At 50.2% G+C, this 12,797-nt stretch overlaps 1 protein-coding gene across 1 annotated transcript in view; it reads right to left on the bottom strand.

Moving 5' to 3' along the window:
* Positions 1 to 9,683, bottom strand: part of PTGIS (prostaglandin I2 synthase) — a 52,192-nt gene extending 42,509 nt beyond the window's left edge. Inside the window, exon 1 of the mRNA XM_049868925.1 lies at positions 9,529 to 9,683. Coding sequence (XP_049724882.1) covers positions 9,529 to 9,602 — 74 coding nt within the window. The 5' untranslated portion in view covers positions 9,603 to 9,683. The remainder of the gene's footprint in view (positions 1 to 9,528) is intronic.
* Between the last annotated feature and the right edge of the window lie 3,114 nt (positions 9,684 to 12,797).

Raw genomic sequence — 12,797 nt, 5'->3', positions numbered from 1 at the left:
TGTAGATGTATGAATGTTATCCTGTCATTGATAGCATCATACCTAAGGATAGCTCTTGCAATGTTCTTTTTGACAATGAATCTGATGCCATTCCTCTTCAATTTGTCATTCCCAGGATAGTAGACCATATGATTATCTGATTCAAAATGGCCAATACCAGTCCATTTCAGCTCAGTAATGCCTAGGATATTGATCTTCAAGGGATCCATCTCATGTCTGACTTCCAATTTTCCTTGATTCATATTTCATACATTCCACGTTCCCATTATTAATGGATGTTTGCAGCTGTTCTTCTCATTTTGAGTCATGCCACATCAGCGAATGAAGGTTCCAAAAGCTTTACTCCATCCACGTCATTAAAGTCAACTCTACTTTGAGGAGGCAGCTCTTCCCCAGTTGTCTTTTGAGTGCCTTCCAACCTGAGGACTGCATCTTCCAGCACTATATCAGACAACGTTCTACCGCTATCCATAAGGCTTTCACTGGCCAATGTGTTTTAGAAGTAGATCATCAGGTCTTTCCTCTTAGTCTGTCTTAGCCTGGAAGCTTCACTGAAACTCGTCCACCATGGGTGCCCCTGCTGCTATTTGAAATACTGATGGCATGGCTTTCAGCATCACAGCAACATGCAAGCCTCCACAGTACAACAAATTGACAGATGAGTGGTAGAGTTCAACAATAAAAAGACATAACCCAATTAAAAAATTGACAGAAAATTTGACTAGTCATTTCTCCACAGAAGATATACAGTCAATAAGCACATTTAAAAGATGCTTAACATCATTAAAACCAAACCAAACCCCTTGCCATCGAGTTGATTCCGACTCGTTGCGACCCTATAGGACGGAGTAGAACTTCCCTGTAGGGTTTCCAAGGAGCTGCTGGTGGATTAGAACTGCTGACCTCTGGTTAGAAGCTGAGCTCTTAAAACTGTGTCACGAGGGTCCAGGGCTCCATTAGGGAAAAACAAATCAAAACTGCAATGAGACACCACTTCACACCCACTAAGATGGCTGTAACCAAAAAGACAGAAAATAACAAGTGTTGTCAAGGATGTGGAGAAATTGGATGGTGGGAATGTAAAATGGTGCAACAGCTTTTGAAAGCAGTCTGGCGGTCCCTCAAAAGGTTAAACATAGAGTTACCATATGACCCAGCAATATACCCAGAAGAATTGAAAATGTGTTCCTACAACGACTTGTACACAAATGTTCATGGCAACGTTATTCATAATAGCCAAAAAGTGGAAACAACCCTAATGTCCATCACCTCATGACTAGACAAACAAAACCTGTTCTATCCATGCAGTGGAATATTACTTAGCCATAAAGAGGAATGAAGTACCGACACATACGGCAATATGGAAACATTATGCTAAGGAAAAGAAGCCAGGCACAAAAGACCACATATATTATGATTCCATTTATACAAAATGTCCGGAATAGGCAAATCCATAAACACAGAAAGTAGATTCATGGTTGCCAGGGGCTGGAGGGAGAGGAGAATGGGGAGTGATCACTAATAGGGTTGGGTTTCTCTTTGTTCTGGAATTAAACAGTGATGATGGCTACGTAATCTTATAAATATGCTAAAAAAAAAAAATCCTACTGAATTGAACACTTTTGGGGGGTGAATTTTGTGGTATGTGAATTATATCTCACTTTAAAAAAAGATGAGAAAGTAAAGGAGGGTGCTGTGAGACACTGAAGGGGGTTACTTCCGAGAGGATGGTGGGGGGGCCTCCCCAAGGAGGTGCCATGTGAGCAAGGCCTGGAAGAATGAGAAGAGACCACTGTGGAAGAGCTGAGAGATGAGCGTTTCAGGCAGAGGGAACAGCAAAGGGCTGCAGGGGGCAGCACATCTGGGCGGGCAGGTGTGGCTGGAGCGGAGAATGTGGGGTGAGAGGTAGGAGATGACCTCGCAGACCACAGAGGCCTGAAGGCAAGATGAGGAGTTGGCTTTTATGCCAAGTGCAGTGGGGATCCATTGGAGGGCTTGAAGCAGAAGTTGGGACGCAATGCGATCATGCACTTAAAAGGTCACAACAGAGAGAGGAACAAGGAAGAAGGGACACAGGAGGCTACTGTGACCATCCAGGACAGCAATGATGGCAGAGGCAGAGGCCACGGTCCCAGTAAGCAAGGCCTAGCATCCAACTCCCACGCTTCCAGGAGAGGGGAATTTGGTGCCACAGCCAGCAGTCCAGGGGAGCACCAGCTTCTCTTCACTCTTCCCCTCTCCCCACCTATTTCCACCCTTGCCTCCTGCCCTCTTGACCTGGCTGTCCCCCAACATAACCTAAAGGGCAGACAGGGGTAGACCTGGAAAGAATGGAACCAGAGATGAGGTCTGAAGGCATCAGGAGGTGTCTTCCTCCACCTTCCTCCTCTCCCCCAAGCTCTGCACTCTGTCTGTGGCCTCATCATTCAATCTCCATCCAGCGTCTCTGGAGCAGACACTTGCAAAGTTGGAGCTCTGGGCTTCTACAGAGATGCCACGGAAGGTGCTGGGGTTCTTCCTGTCCCCTCTTCTCTTTGTGAGCACCTTCTCCTAAAGGTTCCATTTAAAGGAAATGTGTCATACAGGCAGTGTGTTAGCTGCGGTAACTTGTTTGGGAACACCAGCCCTCTCCCAGCTCAGGAAGACAGGATGGGAGCCGTGAGTTGAGGCAGTAGTGCATGGTGAGCCAAACTCGAGCACCACACTCTCTGGCTTCAAATCCCAGCCATGCTTCTGGCTGGCTGTGCGACATAGGCAAGTGACTTAGCTTCTCTGGGCCTCACTTTCCCCATCTGTAAAATGGGAGTAACAACAGTACTGACTGCATTGGGCTGAAGTGAGGATGAAGGGGGTGTAGGACAGTAACTGGGGAGCAGCTGGGTGGGTCTGAGAAGTAGGACCAGTAAAGACTCTCAGGTACCATTTATTGAGCACCAGCTGCACACCAGGCCCTATGCTTGGCGTTTTCCAAGTGCTAGCGCTTAATGAGCCCTGACTGCGGGAGGCTCTGTGTGAAGCACCTTACCTGACTAACACAGTGAATCCTCCCCTAACCCTAAACAGAAGGAGCTGAGCCCCAATTTACAGAGGAGGAAACTGAGGCACAGAGAGCTAAGTCACCGGCCTGAGGGCTCACGGGAAGGAGCTCGATTCTGCTCAGGCTGGCCTGGCTGCAGAGAACACACGCTTGACGCTACAGTGCCCCCCCCCAAGTGGCCATCTGCATCCCCACTTTGCAGATGAGGTAATTGAGACCCAGACCGATTTCAGCGACCTAACCCAGTTCAGAGCCGGAGGTTTTCCCCTAGAACAGCTTTGGTGGAGGGAGGAGGAGTGTCCTTTCCCCGCCCTTCATCCCACTGCTGCCGGAGTTCCTTGGTGAGCCTGGTATTATTTCTGGCAGCTCTCTTTTCCCAGAAAATTTCTAAGGAGGCCCAGACAAAGACAGGAAGCCAGGAGCCCAAACGCCTGATGTGGCCAGCCTGGCAGAGTCCTCAGGCCCCAGCCACATTCCAGGGTGACTCAACCGCTGGCCAGTGGGGGCGAAGGGGACTCTATTTCGGGACCTGCGGTCTCCAGCCTCGCCCACTGCCACTCTCACTGTTTTGAAGCACTGCCAGCTCCTGCCCGCACAGCCAACCACTGCCTGCCCATCCTGGTTCAGATGCCTCTTCTGATTCTCCCTTGAGCTTAGGTTCCCATGGGTTCCCTCCAACAATCCCATTCCTCAGTCACAGACCCCACCCGCTAGCGCCTGCCTCGTGCCCTGCCTCTGTGGTGCTCCAGGAGTAGGGTTGCGCCCCTTGATGGAAGTTCCATGAGAGCAGGGACTCCTGTTCACCAACACTTAGGATGGTGCTTGGCATAGAAAAACACCAAACCCGTTGCGATCGAGTCAATCCCGACCCACGGCAAGCCCATGTATTACAGAGCAGAACTGCTCCGTAGGGTTTTCTTGGCTGCCATCTTAATGGAAGTACATCACCAGACTTTCTTTTGCAGAGCCACTGGGTGGGTTTGAACCACCAACCTTTAGATTAGTGGTCGATTGCAAACCAATTACACCACCCAGGCTCCCCTAACCAAAAAGACCAAACCCATTGCCTTCGAGTTGATTCCGACTCATAGCAACCCTATAGGACAGAGTAGAACTGCCCTATAGGGTTTCCAAGGAGGGGCTGGTGGATTTGAACTGCCAATCTTTTTGGTCAGCAGCCTTAGCTCTTAACCACTATGCTACCAGGGCTTCCAGGCTCCCATAGCAGGTGCTTAATAAATATTTGTCAGAAGAATGAATCATGTACACAGCTGGTACTCAGTAAACACCTGCCTCTCAGGGCTGCTAGGAGGGTTAAGGGCGCTAACAAAGATTAAGTGCCTGACACATAGCCCACGTTCTACATTGCCCATGGAAGAGGCTGGCATCACTTAGCCATGCAATGTTGGTGCCCAACCTCTTTGTTCAGCAGTTTCCACTCAATACAAGGAACGGGGTTGAGCCTGTGCAAAGGCAGGCCCTCATGCTAGCGGAAGGTTTAATGGGGAATAGAAAAGGGCTGGTTTCTGCCCAGCTGAGCTGGACCAACCTGAGCTTCTGTTTAACCTGCTTAACGCATTCATCCACCAGGGCTCTGTCAACTCTCAGGCTGTCTGTCATTAACTGACCCTCTTCCAACCCCCCACCCCACTGCCTCCCATAAAAAATAAAGTACGTGGCCTTCCCGCTGTAGTTTTTTGTTTTCCTGTTTTGGAAATAGACAGAGTCTGAGAATTATTTCTCAACATGAGAAAAAGCAGCAGAGCAGGTACAGTGATAAATAGAAACTCTCCCTCAGCAGCATCTTGGGAAGGCAATAGGGAGTGGTGGGGACTGTGGCAAGGTCTAGAGAGGGCTCCACTACTGAGTGTCACACAAGTGTGGCTAGACCTTCCAATTTTTCATGAGAAGCTGGAAATATGGATTTTCGTATGTGGAATTCCCCAATTTTCTCCCCTTGCACAGTGAGGCACAAACAGACCACCTGGGACTGAATCCAGTCATGGATCACCAGTTTGTGACCTCTGGCCACGGCATGTTGGAATGAGACAGATTTATTTGTACCTAGAATTTGCATATCCTACAGGAGCATTTACAGGGCCCCAGACCAGCTCCCTAGCCACCAGGAAACCTCACCCGATTCCACTGTAGCTTCTGGTGGCCTCCCACCTAGGAGGCCTCCCCCAGTGCTCCCTGCAGCAGCTATACAAGCCCAAAGAGGAAAGAGATGTACTCAGCCTAGCCAAGGGACTGGGGCCTGAGAGGCCAACTACATGAGCCACCTCAGAATACAGATGGGGAAACTGTGGCTTGCAAAGCAAGAAGGGTGTTTCCAATACCCGCATGGTAGATCATCAGTCCCAATGAGCCCAGAAGCCAGACACCTAACTCCCAGCCCAGGGCCTTGACCTTACCACTCTGCTGCAGGAGAAAACACTCACCCACACCCCAAACCCTCGGTGTTCAGCAATTACTGAGCTGGGCTTAAAAATTCTTGCCCCAATTGCAAAATTTTGAATTTGGACTAACCTAAACCCACTGCCTTTGAGTTGATTCTGACTCATAGTGACCCTATGGGACAGAGCAGAACTGCCCCACAGGGTTTCCAAGGAGCTGCTGGTGGATTCGAACTACTGACCTTTTGGTTAGCAGCTGAGCTCTCAGCCACTGAGCCACCAGGGCTCCGAATTTGGACTAAAGGCCAAATAATATTAAGAATTATTTTTCATTTTCTCAAGTGCGATAATGGAATTGTGATTGGCATTGTTTCTTGATGTACATTCTGAAATATTCAGTTGGTAACATACCATGGTCTGTAATTTTTTAAAAAAACATTAATAACTGTCAAGCCAAGGTGATGGGTATGTGGGGTTCAATATAGGACTTTTTAATTTTTCTGAATAGTTAAACTTTTTCGTAATTAAAAAGTAAAAAAAAACGATGCTGGAGGTAAAGACAGCATCGCTGACCAACTGAAGTGCTGTTTTTGTACTGGGGAAAAGCATGAATTTGGAACCAGCTAGATACAGGACGTAATTTGTTTTTGGTGACGTCACTGAACATTTCTAAGCCTCGGCTGTAAAACAGGGACAAGGATAATGATCTCCAGCGTTGGTCAGGAGAAAGCAGTGAGACAAGATGGGTGGCGCAGTGCCTTCTTGTTTCAACCCAGACTCCAGATCACTGCCTACACAGCATCAGGTCATCCACCTTTTCTTCCAACACTCGAGTATCTGCTCTTCTTTAAGAATCCTCTGGTCAAAGTCGCAACTCTTACTGCTTAAAGGGCACATGGCCCTCAGCCTTTTGAGGGTTCAGACCACCAATATAACGTAGGGGAAGAGCGAGAATTCATTCTTCCTGGAGTTAAAAATTCTGGCAGCCCAGATTTTAACACAAGTCGACCTTGGGTGCATTGCTTGGCCTCTCTGCCTCAGTTTCCTCCTCTGTAAAGTGGAGGCAACCAAACTAGCCCCTCACCAAGTGGGGGGAGGAAATGAGATTGTGCATCTGGACTCCATTCTAAATTGGGGTTCCTGTAGGGTCTCCCCAGGGTTCATGCAACTGCCTCCAAGCTGCCAGTGACCCCCATACCCACACTCCTCCCCAACGCCTGTTTGCTGAACCTCCCAAGCCACCTACAGGTATAAAAATCAAAGACTCACCCCAAAGATAAAAGAGTTTTCTGGATCGATATTGGCAAGAATTAGCTAGCATAACGTTAAATGTGTATTCCTTCTAACCCAGCAAATCCACTTTCACCCATTATTATCATTATCCCCATTTAAAGATTGGGAAATGGAGACAGAAAGATGCCATACAATGTGTCCATAGTCCCACAGGCTAGGAATTCCCATATAGTGACAATGCCAGGCATCCCAATACCCAGCCTCCCAGAATCCATATACTTTATGGCTGCCTCCAGCTAGTCACTTAGAGTCCAGGACGCCCTCACTGGAGGATCACAGCACACTGTCTCAAACAGCAAAAACACTGGAAACAGCCTAAAACTCCATCAGTAGGGACGTGGGGAAAAAAAACTCTGTAATTTATTTCTGGAATACTTTTAAGGAGATGGGGACATTGGTCATTCCGTGGTAGAATTCTTGCCTTCCACGTGAAGCCCCAGGTTTGGTTCCCAGCCAATGTACCCCATGTACAACCGTCTGTCAGGGGTGGCGTTAGTGTTGCTATGATGTTAAATGGGTTTCAACAGAGTTTCCAGGCTAAGACTAGGAAGAAAGGCCTGGCAACCTATACCGAAAATCAGCTAATGAAAACCCTATGGATCAGAGGGGTCCAGTCTGCACCTGATCATGGGGATGGCATAGAACTGGGCAGTGTTTCATTCCATGGTGCGTGGGGTTGCCAGGAGTCGGGGGCCAACACAACCACAGCTAACAACAACAATACACAGAAGATGAAAAGAATGAAGCAGATCTCCATGTAGCAATATGGATGGGTGTGAAAACTAAAATCTGGAGTGGAAAACGCAAATATACAGTCTGGAAACATCTCTAAACAGAGTGCCCAAGAAGCCTGCCGACTTAGGAAAAATAATTCTTTTCTTCATTAAAAAAAAAAAAAACCCAAACCCGTTGCCGTGGAGTCGATTCCGACTCATAGCGACCCTGTAGGACAGAGTAGAACTGCCCCATAGAGTTTCCAAGGACTGCCTGGCGGATTCGAACTGTTGATCTTTCACTTAGCAGCCGTAGCACTTAACCACTACGCCACCAGGGTTTCCCTTTTCTTCATAGAAAAACTTACTGTCTTTTCTTTTTTCATTCAAGTGATTGAATACATGGTTTTAAATTTCACCGGAAAAAACGTCTGGAAGTTGAAGAAAAATATAGTGAGCTTATTGTTTGAAAATTCAACTAACCTTGTTTAAAAATAAAAAAGTTCCCTATGTTCTGGAACTTTCAGACACTCTGATTTAAACACACACACACACACTCACACTGACATACGGAGCCCTGGTGGTGCAGTGGTTAAGAACTCGGCTGCTAATCAAAAGGTTCAAATTCACCATCTGCTGCTTGGAAATCCTACTCTGTCCTGTAGGGTTGATGTGAGTCGGAATCGACTCGACAGCAACAGGTTCGTTTTGTTTTATACTGACATGCACACACGTACACACACATATACACCGCACATATACGTGCACACACAAATATATATATACACATACACACACAGCACCTTGTATTATCTACAGGCTCACGTCTATGTAAGTAAGAGTAATTTTTAAAATATCTGGGAATCTGAGGAGATGGAACTAAAGGCAAGGTGGCAGCCTGGATGGAGTCATGGAACAGAAGGACGACATTAACGGAGAAACTGGTGAAATCCAAACCCAGTTTGGAGTTTATTTCCTAGTAGTGCACCAGTGTTGGTGTCTAAATGGTGACAAACGTGCCGTGGTGTCGTCAGATGATAACAATGAGGGAAACTGGGTGAGTTTCTGTACTATCCTTGTAATTTTTCTGTAACTCTAAAACTATATTCTAAAAGGAAAAGTTTATTCTTTAAGAATCTGGAGAGTTTCCCCCATACTGATAAACATGAGAAGTTTGGGGAGCGGACTAGAAACCAGGGGGACATGGTTAGGGGGGCCGCGGTCTTATCTGTAACCTAGTTAATGATTTTTTTAAGTCAAATGTATTCAGCTATTCTTTGTGCAATTAAAAAATATATTTTTTTCTAAAAGGAGAAACACTGACTGACAGCTCCCTGATGTGAGGTGCATGAGTTTTACTTTTCCTTCTAAATCACAGGTTCTCCGTGGAAAGGGAAAACCTTTGGGGGCCAGGAGGCAGGAGTTTAGCCCTGGTTCCACCCTCTCCAGGCTGTGGGATCTCAGGGGAGGGGAGATCCCTTTCTGGGACTCAGTTTCTCCTCTGGCAGATGGAAATACTGAGCCTACCCACCGTCACCCACCCGACTCGAAGATCCCTCGGCAGGTGGCTCGGTAGGAAGGGCATCCCCCAGCGCCTCCAACTTCCCTGGCCTCAACTCTCCCATATGTGTAACGGGGGTGAGAAGCAAAGCCACCCTACAGGGCTGCCGAGAGCAAGACGGCACCGAGTAAGTGCTGAAGAGCAGGAGAAAGCTTCTTCCACGGGGCGTCACACGCACCCACTTCCCACTCACAGGCTCCCTCGCAGGCCCCAGCCGGCGCGCTGCGCGCCGGTTGAGCCTTCTTTGCAGGTGCGGCTCGGCCTGGGCACTCTTGGGTCAGTGGTGTCAGCCAGGGCGTCCCTTCTGCGGAGGCCTGAGACGCCCATCTCCGAGGGTCCGGCCCGTGGGGGTGGCGGGTGGGAATGTGCCCCTTCTGCCCGGGAGTCTGAAGCCGGGGCTCCGGGCCTGCCGCTGGCCCCGCGACTCCTTGCCCGGGCGAGGCAAGCCCAGAGCGGCCCCCGTTTTCGGCCCCGGGGCGCAGGCCGGCCAGGTAGGGGGAGACGGGGCCCGCAGGCCGGGGGACTCACCGCGTGCGCCGGCGGCTCAGCAGCAGCAGCAGCAGCACCGCGGCCAGGAGGCCGAGGAGCGCAGCCCAGGGCATGGTCGTCGGCGGGCGCAGGGCGCGGGGCTCCGCACGGCCGGCGGGTCGGGAGCTCTCACCGCCCCGGGTCCCTCGCGCGCCTCCCCCGACGCCCTCCCCGCCCCCCGGGCCCCTCCCCCCCGCCCCCGAGCTCTCCCCCCCACCCCCTCCTTCCCCCGCCTGCCTCTCTCCCCCGCCCGACCTCTCCACGCCTGGGCCTTTCTCCCCTGCCTACCCCCCGAGAATTCCTCTTTCCCCTGCCCCTCCCCCAGCCCCGTAAACAGACTCCAGCACCCCAGCCCCCCTCCTCATCCCATCTCCAGCCCCGATGCCTAAGAGAGGCAGTTTTCTGTTCTGCTGGGCTGGGCCGGGCCGGGTAGGGCTTCGTATCTTCAGTAACTGTAGCGCAGGGCTTATGAGAGCAGCTCGGCAGCTGGGGCTGCCTGGGTTCACATCCCAGCTCTGTCACTTGCTGGCTGTGTAAACTTGGGTGCTTCCTTAACTTCTCTGTGCCTCAGTTTCCCTGTCTATAAACTAAAAACCCTTTCCTGTTGAGTCCATTCTGACTCATAGCCACCCTGCAGTAGTCCCTTCTGTTGTAAGGAATCGGTGAGGTAATACCTGCAGAGAACAGGGGCTCAAAAAATATTAGTTGTATCTATTTTTATATTCTAGGATGCAGGAAGTGTATTTATGAGCAAGGGCCCCTTCCCTTAAGGGACAGCCTTCTGTGTCTTCCACTCACCAGGTGTGTGGCTCAAGGCAGGTCACTTAATCTTCTTCAAAGTGGAAGTCTTTATTAGTCAGCTATACATAGCTTTATTCTTGGCTTCATTATTGACATAATAGTTCTGAAACATCAGAGACTGAGGGTCCTAAAGGCCTAAGCCCCTTAGTGCACAGATGAGGGGGCTGAAGACCAGAGAGGGGTGACTTCCCCAAGGTCACACAGCTCACCCACAGTTTGCAAAAGGAAGCGCACCACATGGCTGCACAGGAAGGGCCAGGCTTTGGGTGCGTCCTAGCTCAGCCTCTCAATGGCTGGGCCCTGTCTCCTCTCTGAGTGCCTCCCCCCCTTTGCCCCCCAATCTCAACTGCTTTAAGGGACAGCAGGAATAAGAGTCAAGCACCCAGTCTATATGTGGTGCATAGGAGGGGTTTGGGATGTGGTGGCCATTGTCACCATTACCTGGTGCTTGGATGCCGGCCCCCTGTGCTGGCAGTTCTGCAAGAGACCAGCCCTGGGTGCTGATGAGAACCCAGGCTCACGGTTGGGAGGTGTGGACCTTACCTAGGTGTGCTCCTTGCCCTACCCCCTACCCCCATGTACTCCCTTTGAGACCAGCAGGTTAGTTAACCTCCTTACCTGGGAACTGGCAGGTCAGAGCTGTACTTAGCTCAGGGTGCTGGGGTGAGGCATTGGTGAGAATTTACCAGTAAAAGGGAATTGCATACTGTTGAGTGCTTGATGACACAATGGGTGGAGCATGATGCTGAGTCCCAGGAGGCCTGGTTCCAGCACTATGTCTACACTCACTGCTGGGTAGGCTCAGGCAGGTTTCACTCCATCCTCCCAGCAGAGCCCTGGAGTGGCTGTTACTCTTCCCTGGTGCCCTGGGTTCTGCCTTCTCCCTCTACAGTCCATTCTTCCCACCACAGGTGGAAGGATCCCATTAGAACCTAGGTCAGATCCTGTCACTAAATCCTGCTCGGAACCCTCCATGGCTCCCACCTCACTCAGAGCAGAAGCAAGTTGTCAAAGGTCCTACAAGGGCCATCCTGATCAACGCGCCTCTCCTTACCCCCGTCCTTGTCTCCGCTCATTTTCTCTGTCCTCCACTCTGCTGCCGCCACCCTGCCGCCCCCCCCCCCCCCGCGCAATCCTTCCCCAAACATAACAACCTCAGCCCCACCTCAGGGCCTTCGCACTTGCTGTTCCCTCTGCCTGGAACGCTCTTCCTTCAGAGGCTTGTACACCTCGCTCACCGCTTCACATCCTGGGCCCTCTGTCTCTGCTTAACAGTCACCCACCTCTTCAGAGAAGCCCTCCCTGACCACCTCACTCTATAGTGGTTACCCCATCACTCTCCATTGCCTTATGCTGTTTTATTTAATTTTTTTCCCGACAGTACTTAACATTCTCTGCTATCATGTTAGAGTTTCGTTTCTCTGTCTGTTTAGCGTTGGCTGTCAGGGCAGCTGGATGACCCTCATGTGGCCTTAGCAGATTCAGAACAGCCAGAAGCAAATTTCCTGAATCCCTTGCCTACTTAACCAGCTTATCTGCTGGCAGACCCAACTATCCCAAAAAGGCTGCTGAAGGAGCCTGAAGGATTTTCTCTAAATTTGGGGCACTCGACGGCAGTGGGTTGTGGGTGGGTATGGCGTGGCCAGGGCCCTGGTGGCTCAGTGGTTAAACATTTGGCTACTAACCAAAAGGTCAGCACTTTGAAACTACCAGGTGCTCCTTAGAAACCCTGTGGGGCAGTTCTACTGTGTCCTGTAGGGTCACTACAAGTCAGAATCCACTCAGCAGCATCAGGTTTGGTTTGGTCTTTAGATGGGGTGGCCATCTGACAGTGGTGTTCCCACCTTGGCTCTGCTGTGTGACTTGGGGAAGTCTGCTTCACCTCTCTGAGCCCTGGTTCCTCATCAATAGAATGGGGAAAAGACAGCCTCATGGGGTTGGGACTGAGGTGACACCTAATCTAGGTGACAGACTTGCCCCCGTGCCTGACACACAGTGAGTGTCAGTGAAATCAACTCTGATTCCAGTTCTGCCCTGCACTCTATGTGTGATCAGAGCTTGGTCTCAGTTTTCTCATCTGAAGAAATGGAAATAGCCCTTCCACAGGGCTGTTGTGAGGTCTGAATTACACGTGATGAGAGGACCTGGTACACAGTAGATGCTCAATAATGTTACTTCTCCTCCTCACCCCTAGCTTCAGTGACCAGTGTCACCTCAGTCTGAATCCCTTCCAAGTAGTTATCTTTCTTCCCACCTCATGCCAGGGCATAGTCTCCCCAGGGAAGGAGACTCAGCAGCTCACGCCAAAGAGAGAAGAATGTAACAGGGGCCCTAGTTTCTCTCCCTTGCTAACAGAACCCAATTTTGTTCAGGAGAAATGCCTGTGTTTAGGGAAGGTGGCCCCCACCCTCCTTGTAGAAAGTGAACCACCACTGGTCTGAGCCAGTCAGAGAAATCCCTCTTTGCTA

This window comes from Elephas maximus, chromosome 25, assembly GCF_024166365.1.
Source record: "Elephas maximus indicus isolate mEleMax1 chromosome 25, mEleMax1 primary haplotype, whole genome shotgun sequence".
NCBI classification, from domain to species: Eukaryota; Metazoa; Chordata; class Mammalia; order Proboscidea; family Elephantidae; genus Elephas; species Elephas maximus.
The sequence above is the reverse complement of the archived record's forward strand: the minus strand, read 5'-3'. Positions and strand labels throughout refer to the sequence as shown.